The sequence below is a fragment of the Epinephelus lanceolatus genome, chromosome 5 (assembly GCF_041903045.1).
Source record: "Epinephelus lanceolatus isolate andai-2023 chromosome 5, ASM4190304v1, whole genome shotgun sequence".
In the NCBI taxonomy this organism is placed as follows: Eukaryota; Metazoa; Chordata; class Actinopteri; order Perciformes; family Serranidae; genus Epinephelus; species Epinephelus lanceolatus.
In genome coordinates, this window is record NC_135738.1 from 44,110,991 (window position 1) to 44,129,698 (window position 18,708).

General features: G+C 40.1%; 1 protein-coding gene across 1 annotated transcript in view; it reads left to right on the top strand.

The window, feature by feature from the left end:
• cfdp1 (craniofacial development protein 1) overlaps nucleotides 1-17,693 on the top strand; it is a 31,766-nt gene extending 14,073 nt beyond the window's left edge. Inside the window, exons 6-7 of the mRNA XM_033633949.2 lie at nucleotides 11,760-11,918; nucleotides 15,590-17,693. Of these exons, the coding sequence (XP_033489840.1) occupies nucleotides 11,760-11,918; nucleotides 15,590-15,680 (250 nt within the window). The 3' untranslated portion in view covers nucleotides 15,681-17,693. The remainder of the gene's footprint in view (nucleotides 1-11,759; nucleotides 11,919-15,589) is intronic.
• Nucleotides 17,694-18,708: the final 1,015 nt, after the last annotated feature.

Genomic DNA, 18,708 nt, shown 5'->3' on the forward strand with positions numbered 1-18,708 from the left:
ACATTTTTAGGTAAGATATAGTAATTCAAAATGGGCTCTACCACATGGTTGAGCAGAATGATAAGGGGTTAATACCTTTTGTTGCCATTGGAATTCAGATCATTTGGGGATGTGCACATCTTCTCTCCAAAACCTTAGACAGGAAATGGGAAATCAACTTCCAACAGACAGGAAGTACAGTGTGACCACAAGCTATTTCCTATTTGTCTCAGCCCTGTGCGTGTGTGTGTGTGTGTGTGTGTGTGTGTGTGTGTGTGTGAAGGGGGGGGGACACCCAGCACAACAGGAAAGACCCATCAGCACCACTCCCTCATTAACCTTGTGCACACACTCACAGAGCTTGTAAAGTTTGTTTGTTTGCTGCAGATTGAGATGATACTGTTATGTAATGTCACAGTTATCAGTACTAGAATAGTCAAACAAAATAATAAGTGGCGCTTCTTCTAATGTTATGATAATCAGCCTCTCATCCACAGTGAATGGTCCTCATGTCATTATAACTGGGTCTGTAGGTCTTTAAAGGGGAACTAATGTTTTTTTTTCAACCTGGGCCCTATTTTCCGATCTACTTTTGTCTAAATGAGTGATAGGATGTTCAATATTTGACATTTCTCCAGTACGAAGCTAGGGCTGACCTGCCTGCAGCTCATGAGCGTGCGCTATATTAAATAATAAACCGCTGCAAAAAGGGCTAGCCACACCTTTCCCATGTGAACTACCTGTGTGCCCCACTTTTAAATAATACAACATATAAACACTTAAACTATCTGCCTTTAAACGTGCCACCTCAACTACTAATGTGCAGTTTTAGCCCACTAGCTATCCCACTATTGGCAATGGTACTACTGTACTGTCAGTAAAGCAATCGTACTATCAAATTCACAAAAACTCTATCTGAATACATTGCTCTTCTAAATGGGTTCAGTTGATAATTTAATCTGCAATTTTCTATGACCTGTATCCCAAACACACACCATGTGAAACTGTATGTGGGCAACTGTGCACTCAATGGGTATGGACTAGTTTCTTTAAATTTGACACAAACGTTCACTTGGACTGAAGAATAAACTGATTCTAATTTTTGGCCATAACTCAAGAATTCATATGCTAATTATGACAAAACTTCACACAAATATCTAATAGAATTAAAAAAAAATGAAGTGATGACATTTTATATCCAAAAGGTCGAAGGTTAACTTCACTGTGACATCATAATGTTCTGTAAAAACACTTTCCTGGCCATTACTTAATGTCATACCTCAGATACAGAAGGGGAGACATTTGGTCAGATACTGATTTGGTGACACTCATCTTGGGTGTCCACCTTGAAACTGTGCTGATTGTATAGATCTGTGTTGCAGAGGGGACAATGGGCGTGAGGTATCCATGTTTTCACAGACAGGGATGTAAACTGTAAGACAACCCCGGGGCAGTAATTATAGTAACTGGAGCAGGCTTCTCACTTTTACTTGAGTCATTTTTTAATGGGAGTAATTGTACTTTTGCTTGAGTATAGATTTTTAGTACTGTAACCACTGCTGTTAGCCATATATATATATATATATATATATATATATATATATATATATATATATATATATATATATATATATTTATATACACACACACACACATATAGTTGAAGACATTGCACAGAGATACTGGGCTGATGGAGGATGAACTGTTGTACATCAAACTCTTAAATAATACCATCTTTACATTTCTGTTTAGTTAAAAAGTCTCACAAAATTTCGCTACAGTGAATGGAAATGTTAGTTTTACTGGAGCTGGCAGTTTCTCAATAATACACTGAACAAAAATATAAACAAAATATAAACGCAACACTTTAGCCTTTGTCATTCTTATCGATGTATCAGGAATCCAAATGGTACACGCATTTTTGAATAACCTCAATACAGCCAGTGATGTTAAAGCCACCTTGCACCAAACTGCACTGAGAATTACACTGAACAAAAATATAAAACGCAACACTTTTGTTTTTGCTCCCATTTTTCATGAGCTGAACTCAAAGATCTAAAACATTTTCTATACACACAAAAGACCATTTCCTCACAAATATTGTTCACAAATCTGTCTAAATCTGTGTTAGTGAGCACTTCTCCTTTGCCGAGATAATCCATCCCACCTCACAGGTGTGGCATATCAAGATGCTGATTAGACAGCATGATTATTGCACAGGTGTGCCTTAGGCTGGCCACAATAAAAGGCCACTCTGAAATGTGCAGTTTTATCACACAGCACAATGCCACAGATGTCGCAAGTTTTGAGGGAGCGTGCAATTGGCATGCTGACTGCAGGAATGTCCACCAGAGCTGTTGCCCGTGAATTGAATGTTCATTTCTCTACCATAAGCTGTCTCCAAAGGCGTTTCAGACAATTTGGCAGTACATCCAACCGGCCTCTCAACCGCAGACCACGTGTAACCACACCAACCCAGGACCTCCACATCCAGCATGTTCACCTCCAAGATCGTCTGAGACCAGCCACCCGGACAGCTGCTGCAGCAATCAGTTTGCATAACCAAAGAATTTCTGCACAAACTGTCAGAAACCGTCTCAGGGAAGCTCATCTGCATGCTCATCACCCTCATCAGGGTCTCGAACTGACTGCAGTTCGTTGTCGTAACCAACTTGAGTGGGCAAATGCTTACATGCGATGGCGTCTGGCACCTTGGAGAGGAGTTCTCTTCACGGATGAATCCCGGTTTTCACTGTTCAGGGCAGATGGCAGACAGCGTGTGTGGCGTCGTGTGGGTGAGCGGTTTGCTGATGTCAACGTTGTGGATCGAGTGGCCCGTGGTGGCGGTGGGGTTATGGTATGGGCAGGCGTATGTTATGGACAACGAACACAGGTGCATTTTATTGATGGCATTTTGAATGCACAGAGATACCGTGACGAGATCCTGAGGCCCATTGTTGTGCCATTCATCCACGACCATCACCTCATGTTGCAGCATGATAATGCACGGCCCCATGTTGCAAGGATCTGTACACAATTCCTGGAAGCTGAAAACATCCCAGTTCTTGCATGGCCAGCATACTCACCGGACATGTCACTCATTGAGCATGTTTGGGATGCTCTGGATCGGCGTATACGACAGTGTGTTCCAGCTCCTGCCAATATCCAGCAACTTCGCACAGCCATTGAAGAGGAGTGGACCAACATCCCACAGGACACAATCAACAGCCCGATCAACTCTATGCGAAGGAGATGTGTTGCACTGCGTGAGGCAAATGGGGGTCACACCAGATACTGACTGGTTTTCTGACCCCCCCAGACCCCCCAATAAAGCAAAACTGCACATTTCAGAGTGGCCTTTTATTGTGGCCAGCCTAAGGCACACCTGTGCAATAATCATGCTGTCTAATCAGCATCTTGATACGCCACACCTGTGAGGTGGGATGGATTATCTCGGCAAAGGAGAAGTGCTCACTAACACAGATTTAGACGGATTTGTGAACAATATTTGTGAGAAATGGTCTTTTGTGCATATAGAAAATGTTTTGGATCTTTGAGTTCAGCTCATGAAAAATGGGAGCAAAAACACAAGTGTTGCGTTTTATATTTTTGTTCAGTGTAATTCTCAGTGCAGTTTGGTGCAAGGTGGCTTTAACATCACTGGCTGTATTGAGGTTATTCAAAAATACGTGTACCATTTGGATTCCTGATACATCGATAAGAATGACAAAGGCTAACAAGAAATCCTTAAGTATAAAATTATTAATAGTACTGATGAAAAGGTTCAGCTGTGGCTTGAGTGGAAGCATGCACTGAAGTTATCGGTCTATTCATAGACAGGAAGGAAGTCTCAGCCTGCACAATGACACGGGTTAGGACACACACACACAGTTTAAGCAGGAGCACTCTAGCAGCTGGCTTGGCTATGTGTGGTGGAGCACTTAGGATACTGTACAGAACAGAGTTAGACAAAAAGACAGGATGTGTGGTGATGGAGAGAGTTTTGACTGGATGGTACAAATCCACTTAAGTCACACGAGTTAGCTCAAGCATATTTGAATTGTCCCTTATCAAAGCAGTATCAGAATATTCTAAACAAGTTTGGAATTTTGGTCTTTGGTTAAGCTTCACTGCATGATCAAACTAAACATCAACACACTGCAATTAAATATGTTACTATGAGGTTCTCATGGCTGTATGTAATTGTGGAATACCAAAATGACTGGTGTTTAAATAGTTCCTAGTAATTAACAGCGTCTGTGTCCAGTCATGCAGCAGTAAATGAAAAGCTCAATCTGCTGTGGTCTCCGGTGGAAAATCATTATGCTTTCACTAAATGATTAATAGCTTTTTCTAGAGATTCTTTTCATACTCTATAAATCACTTCACTTAAAGCAATAGTTTGGAATTTTTGAAGAGGGGCTGTGTGAGGTACTTATTCATGGTCAATGTATTACATACAGTAGATGGCAGTCAGCATGCTCCCTGTTGGAGTGGCAGATGGGAGTATCAGAAGCTCAGCAATGCACTGCTGTGGATGAGGGTTTTAGGCAAAAAAAAAAAAAAAACAAATTCCACAGCCCTATCTAAAAAAACCCCAATATCAGTCTAAGTGGATGCTATATTGAGAATATTTTCACCGCTTAACCTTGCTGTAAGACAGCCCTCTTCCTTGGCACTACATTTTCTGAACTGTAGAACTCCCATATTTCTATACATAAGTGCAACTGTACAATACCGACCTATCTGTACTACCAGTTCTTGCTAAAGTATTTAAGAGAATTGTGTATAGTAGACATTGTGATTATTTAAATAAATCAAATATTCTTGTTTCATCACAATATGGAATTAGAAAAAGGAGCACCACTTGTATGGCAATTCTGGATCTCTTTCAAAAAATTAGTGATGCTATTGATAAAGGTCAAAAGCATTTTACAACACTGACTTTGAAATACTTCAATGCAAAGTTCAATATTATGGTGTCAGAGGCACAGCACTCAATGGGTTCCGAGGCTATATGTATGGGTGGTAGGGTTGGGTCAGTATGAGAAAAAAAAAAAAAACGGTCCGGTTTTTGTAAAAAAAAAAAAAACGCATCAAGTCGGTAATACTGGATTTTCGCCACTTGGGGCGAAATTGACTCATTTAAAATAAAAAATGACCTTAGGACAACAGAGTGGCAGTAACAAGTTGTTTCTTTTATTCCTTACAAGTAAATTTTGCAGCTTACTCAATCAGTGCAAACAAAGGTTGCCTCCTTCGTCTGGCTCAAAGCCAAAGTGTTGCCATAGTGGCGCATTCTTTGATTTCTTCGAGACTAAATTGTCCGCCATTATCGACTCCCCGTCACTATTAGACAAACTCCAGGCTACAGTAGAGGCCTCGGCGCATGCGCACTCGCACCCCCTAGCTCAGTCCCCGCCCCACCCCCCTCTCTCTCCTGCTCGCCGTGCGCTTGGCGAAGAGGCAGACACAGGTGCTCACAGACTCGGGCGCACTATAAGCGGAGCGGACTCTGTGTAAAAATGTCTGTGAAAAATCCCCGCGATGTGAAAAATACATGCCAAACTGTCTTTTGTGTGACACTGGTGCGTGAAGCGGAGTCCGCGCGGTTGTGCTTTGCACACACAGGGCTTGCGGGTGTCCACTTTTACCAGGCGGACCTCCGCGGAGTCCGCTCCACCTACCTTCCGCCCAAGTATGTGGTCTGGTCAGTCTCAATTTAAAAAAAAAAAAAAAAAAAAAAAAACAGTTCAAGACGGAGTACCGAACCGACTTGGTATTACCGACCTCCAACCCAACCCTAATGGGCGGGAGCAGTATGTTAATATGGATGGTTAAAAATCTCAAAATAAAATCATCAAATATGGCGTCCCTCAGGATTCCATTTTAGGGACGTTCCTCTTCATGCTGTATATTAATTATTTTGTACATTCTTTTAGCATTCGACACAAAGTATTATATGCTGATGATACCAATTTATTTTTGTTTCATAAAAATCTAAATTATCTGCAAAATATTCTAAATGAGGAACTGATGAAGGTGGATACATGGTTTAAATCCTGGTTTTTATCCTTAAATATAAGACGAGCTTCAGTATTTTTAATTTTAGTAAAAATCAAAAAAATGTTGAACATGTTTGCAGCAGAAAAAATGGTTAGGCTATTGAGAGAGTGAATTCAACCAAATTCCTGGGGATACGTATAGATTAATCTTTAAGCTTTGGCTGTCATACTGATGAACTTACAAAGAAATTGTCCAAATATGTTGGCTTGTTTTTCAAGCTGAGGCTTTTCTTTCTACTTAAAGCACTTTCAACCGTATACAAGTCTTAATATGAGCCACATATTACTGTCATGTTATATGGTGCAATACCTTTTATGGTTATTGTATGAAATTACAGATTCTACAAAAGAAAGTTAAACATGCCATATCCTGGTCTGAGGTAAATGCTCCGACTGACCTTCTTTTTCACAGCTGCAGTCTTCTGAAGCTCACTGAATGTAATGTCTAATGTATAATGTTTTATTTAAGCTCAACAACAGACTCGGTGACCTTATTCCAAGTGAGTTTTCCTCTCATACATATGAGATTAGAAAAAGCCTTAAACCCTACATAAACTTAAATGTATGAGCTTTAGTTTGGTTTGCAGAGGTTCACAGGTACGGAAGGTGATTGATAAAATGTCATTATCTTTGCAGTTACTACAAAAATATGTTAAAGCATGAACACCCTAAACAGCTGGGAAATTCTAAACCAGTTACACTCATATTTACCTACATTACACTGTTATTTACACTTGCCATAAGTCTATGTTATGTTACCTATGAAACCAATATTTAGGCTGATGGAATAAATGTCTTGAAACAATTTAGTAATTGGCATTAGGGTAGTTTAGTCTCTAGGTTTTTGGTTAGTTTAGGAGTTTTGTAGGTTATAAACATGACTGTATATTACATGCATTTTCTTTTCTTAAATCTAGACGTGTTAGTGAACCCGTTTTAAAGTACAATTTGCTTCATGTCTGGGCCCCTTATTCTCAAGCTTTCGATAGCTTATCAGGGCGTTCCATTTCACATCTCCATTATCTCTTATGAATGGTACTTATGTTTTTTATCTGTTTTTATAAATACATTTGTAACATGATTTTAACTGTACCATGCACTGTATTACACTGCAGGTCAGCTATTCAGATCAAAAATTGCTGCTGCACAATCTCATCTGAAACAAAACTTAACTTTCCTAAAGATTTCAAAGATGTGCTTGTGTTTTTTGGACATCAACACTCTACACCAAGACTGACACAACTCAGTGTTTGTCAGCAGGGAACATTTCTCTCAAGAGGGTTATGTAACACCACAGCCAAATAGCTGTAAATAACAGTGACGGAGACACTGGCAGAAGAGCACTGTTGTAACCAATCATCAGGTCAAATATCACTAAATACTTACAAATAAAGCCCAAATTCCACTAAGCAGTCTGATATGGTTCAGTTCAGTTCCGTACACATTTTTTCTGTTTCCACTGTGAAAAGTTGTGGATGGTACCAATGGAACCGTTCTGTGCTGTCCCCATTTTTGGCCAGACCTCTGTCAGGGTACCTACAGTAGCACACAGATCTGGTACTAAAAGGTGGAGCCAAAAACACTGCAGTGGTCAGTAGAGGACGGTCAGTATTGCTCAGGGCTGAGTTGTGGCTGGTTTTAAAGCTTATGTACTTACTGTTCACACAGTGGCAAGTGTTATTAGTTAACTATAACTATAAAATGAAAGGATGTTTTGCTGCCTTTTGCAGCAGCTGTAGACTGAGAAAAAAATTACCTAATTCACTGGGCCGACTTTCAGGTGGAACCTTTACTTGTAATGTTACTCAGTGTTTGAGTTGACAACGGGAATCCATCAGCACTCCTTAAATTTCAATATGACAGCTTCCTAACCCATGTATAGCAAAGAATGCATACCATAATGAGACCAGTGAGAGAGCAGCAGTGATACGAAAATGAAAGTGCGATGAAAGGCAGGCTGAAAAACAAACAATATTAGATCAGTTCTGGGCAGCAAAAACACATTTTTACAAAGCTGAATCCTCTTTTTTTTAATAGAGGATGGCACTAAAGCGTTAAATGGACGGATTCTTATTGTTGTGACATTTAAGCCCCATCTCATTAAATCAATCCAGTATGTGGAAGGGCAGTGAGTCTTCTAAATTAGCCCTCCTGACTGATTGCATTCACTCGTCTATCCTGGATGGATGAGTGTGTGTGTGTGTGTGTGTGTGTGTGTGTGTGTGTGTGTGTGTGTGTGTGTGTGTGTGTGTGTGCGCGCACGCGAGCCTGTTTGTTTGTTTGTGTGTGTTTGTATTAATGGTACATTACATTAGCAGCTTGTCATACCAACCTCTCTATAGAGTGGAACATCACAGAAACAAAATCATTAATCACATGCCTCAGTAGATGGATGGATGCTGCGTTTGTATCTCTGCATGTCTGTAATGCAGCCAATGTATTGGCTGTGTTCTTGTCATTGTGTGTGTGTGTTGACCTAAAATTACTTTCAACCAATATCATTTTGGGCTATGTTAAAAGATATCTCATTTTAATGTTTAAAGAAAGCAGCCACATATACAGTAATGTTGTAAATATACAAGAATCCAAGTTCGTAACCTTTTGTGAATAGAGGTGCTTCATTACAGATTTGGGGAAAATTGGATTAACAGCACAGAAGGATATTATGGAGAGAAATAGGCAAATAAATAAATATGAAAATAGTCACATTACTACTTAAATTTTTAACAGGGTAACTAGTAATCTGTTTCCTATAACATTTCGGAAGTAACCTGCCCAATGATGTTGACACTCTGTTAAAATTAACAGTCCTCAGGGCGCTGAGTAGCGCACCTGGTAGAGCAGATGCCCCATGTACAAAGGCTGTGTCCTTGTTGCAGCGGCTGTGGGTTTGATTCCAACCTGTGGCCTTTTGCTGTCCTGTCAAGTAAAGGACAAAAAAAGCCGAAAATCTTTTAAAAAGTTTGGTGTCCTCCAGCTCCCTACAGAGTTTATAGTCCCCAATTGCCCACATCTTTCTCTCCACATTGGGATGGATATCTATTGGATGTCTGTTTTTATGCCTCTGAGCTGGCAACAGCTTTTGCAGGAGGCATTATGTTTTCAGATTGTTCAACTGTTGTACATATGTACTTATGTCCCATTCTTGTGAACGTATTCTCTTAAGAATGCCATGAAGGAATGCATTTTTCAAATTTTGAAAAAACAATCACTTGGACTCAACAATAAACTGATTTGATTTTGGTGGTCAAGGGTCAAAGGTCAAGGCCAGCATGAGCTTGCATCCATCTCATTTTCATAACCCAATGTCCCAATTACAGCTTGAGGTAATTTCTTAAAATTTGGCACAAACGTCTGGATTCAGTGATAAATTGATTAATTATATTGGTCAAAGGTCAAGTTCATTGTCACCTCATCTTTCTCATTCTTGTGAATGTGATATCTCAAGAATACCTTGAGAGAATTTCTTCAAACCTGGCACAAACATCCCCTTGGACTGAAGAATAATCTGATCAGACTTTGGTGGTCAAAGGTCACTGTAGGATGTCCAATAGGATATAATAATTAAGATGACTTTGATGAGTTTATATCCAAAAGGTCAAAGGTCAACTTCACTGTGACACACTTTTTCTGGTCAATACTCAATATCATATCTCAGGAACAAAAGGGGAGATGTTTGGTCAGATACTGAATTGGTGACACTAATCTTGGGTGTGAAGTGCAACGATTTTCCGTAGAATGCTGTCCACTTGCTTGCGGCTCCCATGTTGGGCTGTTTAGCGATGTGGTGCCAAGCACTCTGGCCAGTTCGCTTTCTTCAGTAGCAGTTTCAATGTCTAGTCTATTTTTTTTCCACGAGTGAGTCTGCCAAGAATACACACCGAAAATATTAACGACATTAACTGTATATTAACTGAGATATAAATGATTTGACTGTGATAAATTAAGAATATGCATCTCATGCTTCAGCATATTTGTCAGTTGTGTCCAAACAGAGAGTGAGAGAGACGAGCAGAGCCACACACTCACTCACACACATGCACATACACAGAGACACAGGCTGAAAGAAACCGAGCTCTCTCTTTACCTGTCACCTGTTATGCCATATGTGCATAATTCAATTTTAATATTTAAATAACTCCATAGATAATTCTTTAATAATAGTGTTCTTCTACTTGTGAGTAATTTTCTGTGGCTGGTGCAGCTAGCTCTGGGTTTCTCACAACAAAAATGTTATATATGCAAGTGAAGTATGAGCCCAGCAAAGATAACACATCTGCCTACACTTAAAAGTCACACCAACAAAACCAAAACTGGCTCTGAGTGTTACACTGTGACTTCAGACATTCTTGTGTAGTCTCAGTGGCTTTGAGTTGAGCTCATACATTTTCATCACCTCATCTCTGTCTGCTGTATACAGTCTTACAAGGCTACATGACAAAGTCTTTTGTTCTAGAAATAGCTGCTACTAAAATATGTCTCTGTGACACAAAAAGTGTAACTCCATGTTTCTCGTACCTGCTCACTGTGATGAATGTATTTGTCACAGTTTAGTGATGTGCTGCTGTTTGTACTGTATGCTTTGGAAGAGTCCCTGTTTTTTTCATATAATATTTAAATGGTCATTTTGATCGAGAAGACAAAAAATTGTGACTGACTTGTACGAACTTTGAACAGAAACAGTAGCAACATCTTTCATCATTAAGTTTGTCCCATGTATGCCAGAAACTAGGGCTGCAGCTAGTCATTATTTTCATCATGGATTAATCCGCCCAGTATTTCCTTGGTTAATTGTTTTGTCAATAAAATGTCAGAAATTAGTGAAACATGCCTGTTGGGTAATGTCCCAGAGCAGAAGATGACGCATTTTAATGGTGTGTTTTAGCCAACCAACATCCCAAAAATCTAAAGTTAGTAAGTTTATTATCATGTAAGACGAAGAAAAGCAATACATTCTCACAATTAAGAAGCATGAAACCAGCAAATCTTTGGCTTCTTTATGCCTCTGCACTGGCAATAAGCAGTAGCTGGAGGCATTATCTATCTGACATGGTCAAGGTATATGTGCCTGCTAGGCCCCTAAGATCCTCTGACTCTCTGGACACTCTGGAACAGCCTGCCTGAAGGTCTTAGGGGCTCTACATCTATTGAAACGTTTATCTTGAGAGACATCTTTTTCCATTGCTTTCTCCTGAAACATATTTTTAACTGATGGATGTTTTATCTTATCTTACCCTGTAGTTTTAACTGAATTTTACTTCATCTTACTGGCATCATAATGTTCTGCATGAAACACTTTTCTGGCCATTACTCAACACCATACTCAGGAACAGAAGGGGAGACGTTTGGTCAGATACTGAATTGGTGACGCTAATCTTGGGTGTCTACCTTGAAATTGTGCTGATTGTATAGATATTCTTTGCTGCCAGGTTGAAGATGTGTGTGAAGCATCCACATTTTCACAGACATGGATATAAAATGTAAGAGAAACTTGACTGTTGTGAGGAGACATACAACCGTGGGGTGATAATTCTAGTTTTTCTTTAAAGTAGTAATTAAAATGTCTATTCAGTGATCAAAATAGTTGCTCATTTTCTGCCAATCGATATACCAGTTAATTGACAAATTATTGCAGCTGTACCAGAAACATGCTTCAGCTACTGTAGTGTGTCTCTGTAGTGTTGATACCTAAGGTTCTCTCTCTCGTGTTTGCAGTGTCAAGCGTCCTGCAGGCATGTCGAGCATCCTGAATCGTATTGGGGGAAAGAAACAGAAGATGAGTACGCTGGAAAAGTCAAAGATGGACTGGGATGCTTTTAAATCAGAGGAGGGCATCACTGAGGAGCTGGCCATCCACAACAGAGGCAGAGAGGGGTAAGAGACTGCCAGACCACTGGGTGGTGGTGTGGGTTAGGGGCTAGAAATGAAAAATATTTCACCCGTTTAGTGTTTCTCGTCAAAATATATTATTGGGTTGAAAACTCTACAATATTAGTGGGACTTTTAGTGAAACATATGTTGCATCATAGCTGGAAGCAGTTACACAGAAACAGGACTTCGGTATTAGCATTGTTGTTGTTAGCATTGTTAAATGTCAATTTTCTCAATGAATTTTGTCTGTGTTTACAAGAAAATGGATGTAGATTTTTAAAATAGTTTTAAATAAAAAAAATATCACAACATAATATACTCAAATTCAACAAAAGCAGATATAAACCCACAACTTCACAATTTAGTAAGGACACAATTCAGTCTTTTCTGCTTTGTACAAAAAAGCAAAAGCAACCAAACTATTTTAGCTTTTGTTCATTGAAAATGTTAAAAATCAAGGAAATTTCTCTTTGCTGTATGGAAAACGTACTGAACCTTGACACTTCTGTGTCGTATTGAACCAAACCATGAATTTTGTGGACCATTACACCCCTAGTGTCCAACTGATATCAGATCATTTTATCTTACTATCAGAGATTAATCTACACTGAACAAAAATATAAACGCAACACTTTTGTTTTTGCTCCCATTTTTCATGAGCTGAACTCAAAGATCTAAAACATTTTCTATACACACAAAAGACCATTTCCTCACAAATATTGTTCACAAATCTGTCTAAATCTGTGCTAGTGAGCACTTCTCCTTTGTCGAGATAATCCATCCTACCTCACAGGTGTGGCATATCAAGATGCTGATTAGACAGCATGATTATTGCACAGGTGTGCCTTAGGCTGGCCACAATAAAAGGCCACTCTAAAATGTTCAGTTTTATCACACAGCACAGTGCTACAGATGTCGCAAGTTTTGAGGGAGCGTGCAATTGGCATGCTGACTGCAAGAATGTCCACCAGAGCTGTTGCCCGTGAATTGAATGTTCATTTCTCTACCATAAGCCATCTCCAAAGGCGACAATTTGGCAGTACATCCAACCGGCCTCACAACCGCAGACCACGTGTAACCACACCAGCCCAGGACCTCCACATCCAGCATGTTCACCTTCAAGATTGTCTGAGACCAGCCACCCGGATAGCTGCTGCAACAATCGGTTTGCATAACCAAAGAATTTCTGCACAAACTGTCAGAAACCGTCTCAGGGAAGCTCATCTGCATGCTCGTCGTCCTCATCAGGGTCTCGAACTGACTGCAGTTCGTCGTCGTAACCGACTTGAGTGGGCAAATGCTCACATTCGATGGCATCTGGCACGTTGGAGAGGTGTTCTCTTCACGGATTTTCACTGTTCAGGGCAGATGGCAGACAGCGTGTGTGCCGTTGTGTGGGTGAGCGGTTTGCTGATGTCAACGTTGTGGATCGAGTGGCCCATGGTGGCGGTGGGGTTATGGTATGGGCAGGCGCATGTTATGGACAACGAACACAGGTGCATTTTATTGATGGCATTTTGAATGCACAGAGCCATACCGTGACAAGATCCTGAGGCCCATTGTTGTGCCATTCATCCACGGCCATCACCTCATGTTGCAGCATGATAATGCACGGCCCCATGTTGCAAGGATCTGTACACAATTCCTGGAAGCTGAAAACATCCCAGTTCTTGCATGGCCAGCATACTCACCGGACATGTCACCCATTGAGCATGTTTGGGATGCTCTGGATCGGTGTATACGACAGCGTGTTCCAGTTCCTGCCAATATCCAGCAACTTCACACAGCCATTGAAGAGGAGTGGACCAACATTCCACAGGACACAATCAACAACCCGATCAACTCTATGCGAAGGAGATGTGTTGCACTGCGTGAGGCAAATGGAGGTCACACCAGATACTGACTGGTTTTCTGACCCCCCCAGACCCCCCCAATAAAGCAAAACTGCACATTTCAGAGTGGCCTTTTATTGTGGCCAGCCTAAGGCACACCTGTGCAATAATCATGCTGTCTAATCAGCATCTTGATATGCCACACCTGTGAGGTGGGATGGATTATCTCGGCAAAGGAGAAGTGCTCACTAACACAGATTTAGACAGATTTGTGAACAATATTTGAGGGAAATGGTCTTTTGTGTGTATAGAAAATGTTTTAGATCTTTGAGTTCAGCTCATGAAAAATGGGAGCAAAAACAAAAGTGTTGCGTTTATATTTTTGTTCAGTGTATATCAGTGTATAAGTTGGCTGTTCAGTATCAAGAAACTGCAATACCAAAAGGCCAAAGATTTTTTGGCAGGACATTTTTGAGTAGTCTGTTGTGTCACGTAGTCTCGTGAACGTGAACGTGATATCTCAAGAATGCCTTGTGGTGATTTTTTATCAAATTTGGCACAAACATTCACTTGGATTCAACGATGAACTGATTCGACTTTGGTGGTCAAAGGTCAAGGTCACTGTGACCTTGTCTATCTCAATCTCGTGAACTTAGTTTCTCGATAACACCTTAAGGGATTTTTTTTTCCTTTCTTAATTTGACACAAACGTCCACTTGAACTGAAGAATATGCTGATTAGATTTTTTTGGTTAAAGGTCAAAGGTCAAGGTCAGTGTGACCTCACAAAACATGTTTTTGGCCAAAACTCAAGAATTCAAATACATAATGGTCAGGAGAGGCTTTGTGTAGCTTCCATCACAGAGAGAAACCAAAGAGTATTACATCCCAAATGTGCAGGAAGTACAGTAGGCCAAGATTAAACCAGGAATATCTTAAAGCAAAGTGGACATTAACACCAGCTCACTGGGTCTCTACTACTTTAGTACTTGAGTCTCTACAGACCTCTATGGGTTTGAGATGAAGAGGGGTTCATCATTTTCATGAAGTATGTCCTTGTACTTTTATTATTAAATGTTATAGTGAACCAACAACCAACATTGGTTCATGTGACATACTAATTTACAGTGCAAATTGGTGACGATTCCATCCTTCATTAATAGCTCTTCACAGTCATTAATGCCAAAATGCTGACATGGCTCCACCACAGTGAGCAGGCCTGATGGAAAACACAGAGTTTTTAATTATGAAGCAGTAGCTGGAAAGTAGTGAGTGTAAATGGAGGGACACGTTGTTCCATATGAGTAGGAATCATGCTTTAGTCTGGATGGAGAGAGGGAGCCAATGGAAGCCTGGCTGCCCCAGGGAAATAACATGAATCTGTGATGTATGCACTTTGTTAGCTCCTTCACTGTCATTCTGTGCCTCACACACACACACACACACACACACACACACACACACTCAACATGTACTAACTTCCAACCAAGCAGAAGGATGGGGGCTAATTTAAAAACACTTAGACACAACAGGGAGTCAAATTATTCCACACACACACACACACACACACACACAAACACACTGCAGGAAAAGTTGTGTAACTGCATTCTGTGTTGGAGTGGAAGAAGTGGAAAGAGATGTGATTTAGGGGTGGGAAACTGTGTGAGTGGTGTGTGTGTGTGTGTGTGTGTGTGTGTGTGCGTGCATGCGTGTGTGCGTGCATGTGAAGAACACATTGCTTCTATACTCTTTGTCCTAAATTGTATTTTCAGTGTGTTTGTGCTTGTTATGATAAAAGTAGGTCTAATGTTCTCTTTCTGTGTGTGTGTGTGTGTGTGTTTAGGTATGTGGAGCGGAAGAACTTCTTGGAGCGCGTCGACCACCGCCAGTTTGAGTTAGAAAAAGCAGTGCGACAGAGCAACATGAAACAATGACACACACACACAGAGTAGAACAGATGTTTAGACTTCCTGTATCTTGCTTTCTCTCTCTCTAATGACACAGTTGCCGTTCCTCCAGTAAAGTGAGCTCAGACTGGTGCTGTGGCTCGAGTCTATTTCAGGACGGGGATATTAATAGGGTGAGTTTGTGGAATGATGGGGTGTTGAGTGTTCTTGTACTTCCATCCTTGTGAGAACCAATTTGATTTTCAAACCTTCACACTGAGGGCATTTTTTGGGGAAGTGAGGTCATTCTTGCCTGTCCTACTTCCTCACAGGGTTGTGTCAGGGCTAAAACTTAGTTTTGGGGTAAAAGAATAAATCCAGTTTATACATTTACTTTTATAGTTTTGTCCATTATTTCTACCTGTCATGATGATGTCTTCACGAAGTTAACTGCTGAGATCTGGGAACACAGTGATGCCATACAAAAAAGTCTGATAGGTCAAGAAACATGAACAGCCAGGTGATCTATTGTGGAAGTAAAACCCAAGTTGAAGTAAGCCAGAGATACTCTAATACTTAAATCAGATACTCTAATACTTAAATCAGTATGTATGTTTTTATGTACCATAAAAATCTGCCCCTACCCAACAAGTTGAAAGGTAACCTATAACTCTGCCTCTTCCTGCTGTCTCAAGCTGCCCTTAGACAGCTGCACACAGCACCTTCCTCTGCAGATCCATACAGCAGCATCTCTTCAGGAGACTTCAGGACAAAGGGATTGTTTGGATTTTTTGAAGTGGAGTTGTGTGAGCTACTTGTCCATAGTCAGTGTATTACATACATTAGATGTCAGTCAGGACAACCCCATTACTGAAGGCCAAAAGCCGTTACTGGCTTCAGTTCCCCATCTATGCCCTCGTCAAAGCCACCAGACTACATTGAGAGAAACAGTGATTTAACATCCCTGAACATAGGAGCTGCTGGTCTACCGCTGCTTTAATCTGTTTGTTTGTGTTATTGTGTGACTTTGGTGAATCTGAACTAACCCTTTTAAATGCAAAAGTCACACAATAACACTGTTTGAGGCAACGGTAGACCATCAGCTCCGATGTTCAGTAATGTTAAATCACTGTTTTTCTCAATGGAGTCTTGTTCTGAAGAGAGCGATAGAGTGACAATAGGTTTCTTGGCTTATATGTCAGACTCCACCTGCTTCTCCAAGGTAGGGGCGTGCTGACGTATGTGTATACTGTCTATGGTAAGTATGTGCACGTTTTTCTGAGTGTACTAACCAAAAAGACTGTTGCAAACATCATACAGTAGCACACTACCCAGCACTATGACATCTAAATTTCAAATTCTTTTTGATGACATCCATTTTTTATTACAGAAATTTAGATGTCATAGTGCAGGGTAGTGTGCTGCTGTATGATGTTTAAATTTCTGTAATAAAAAATGGATGTCATCAAAAAGAATCTGAAAGATTGAAACTGTATTAAAATTCTACAGATAGGGGCTTTAATCAGCAGAGGGATAGATGCTGTGAGGTCTGGTTAAATTAATGCAGTTGTTGAATGGATTTTTCATTGTTTCAGTGTTCAACTAATAATGTTTTTTCAGATCATTAATGATGTTTTTGGATTGGAAAAAAAATGTGTTAAAATCTTTGTCATACTGTTTAAACCATCATGCAACACTGAAACACCCTGCTGACCACTGTAAAAATGATAACATGTATTCATGCATTCAGGTGAAAAGCTTTCTGGGGACACTGTACAGAGCACTGTAATGCAGATCAATACCACAATAGAAATGTAATCAATTAGTCTGCGTCTCATCCATCATAAATGAGAGGACCACACTGACTGCCGATCCCTCAGGTGCTCTTTTGTCCTAGTTGTGAACAAACGTGGAACAAAGGCAGAGGGGTGAGAGGAGGATTGATGCAGAAGAGGGAGATTTGATGTTTTATTTGTTTAACTGTTGGGTCTTGACGCAGCTCTCTGTTTGTTCATGTAAATATTAGATATTCAATAAACACAAACAGGTCATTTTAAGTAAGCTGGTTGATTTATTTTTGTTTGCCGAGTCAAACTGTTTGTTCTGTAAAGTAGGCTGTGAAGAGTCTCTGTATCAAACATTGTTCTTCTACCCCCTGTTGAAAATTTTACTGAATGGATCGCTTATGGAGCCCCAAATGATCAATATTAAATGAATAAGACATTATGAAATGAATAAGGCAGATGCTGTTAGCACCTATGTTTAAATAGCTAATGTGGCTGTTCACACCCAGGTGTATATCACAGCAAAGATGAGCACTAAGGTGTCCGTAGCCAACAATGCTATTTACACCGGTTGGCTATTAACACCTGGGTGGTTATTCCTGAGCATCCTGCAATGTTGAAATATGACATTAACAAAAATAGGTTTATTAAGCTTGAAGACAACAGCAGATGAAGTGCTTATGTGGGTTGCAGTATCATGGTATCCAGGAAGGTGCTCTTTGGTCAGGAAGTGTAGAACATCTTGAAAAAAACAAAATCCAAGGCAACTCTTCTCTGGTGCAAAAGTTAAAAGGCCTTTATTAAATGGCTAGTTCATGATGAACATTAAAATCACCAACATGTTTTGGCCATGCTCACTGGCCTTCATCAGGGCATATAGCTGCAGGGTTCACAGGTGGCCTAAATGAGGCCCTACTCAGACATGGGTGGAGCCAATCAGCACTCCATTTGCCAGACTGCAGGCATATAAGCAAAACTCCCTTTACACAATGCACTCATAACTAGAAACCTGCATCATAGGGCCAGTAGGCAAACATTGAGAATATAACAGATGTAATTAGAAAAAATCACAATAAACCATCAACAGGTCAAATTCTATAAGGAGAACAAGAAAATATATATACATAAACTGCATTCAGAAGCAGAAATAACATGAAAATTAATAGAATATATACATAAAACACAAAAAAGAGACAACCAAGAATAAGAAAAAAAAAAAGAAAAAAGACACTAAATATATGCAAACAGATATACAAAGCAGGGCACCTTTACATAGGAAGTATTAATTTACA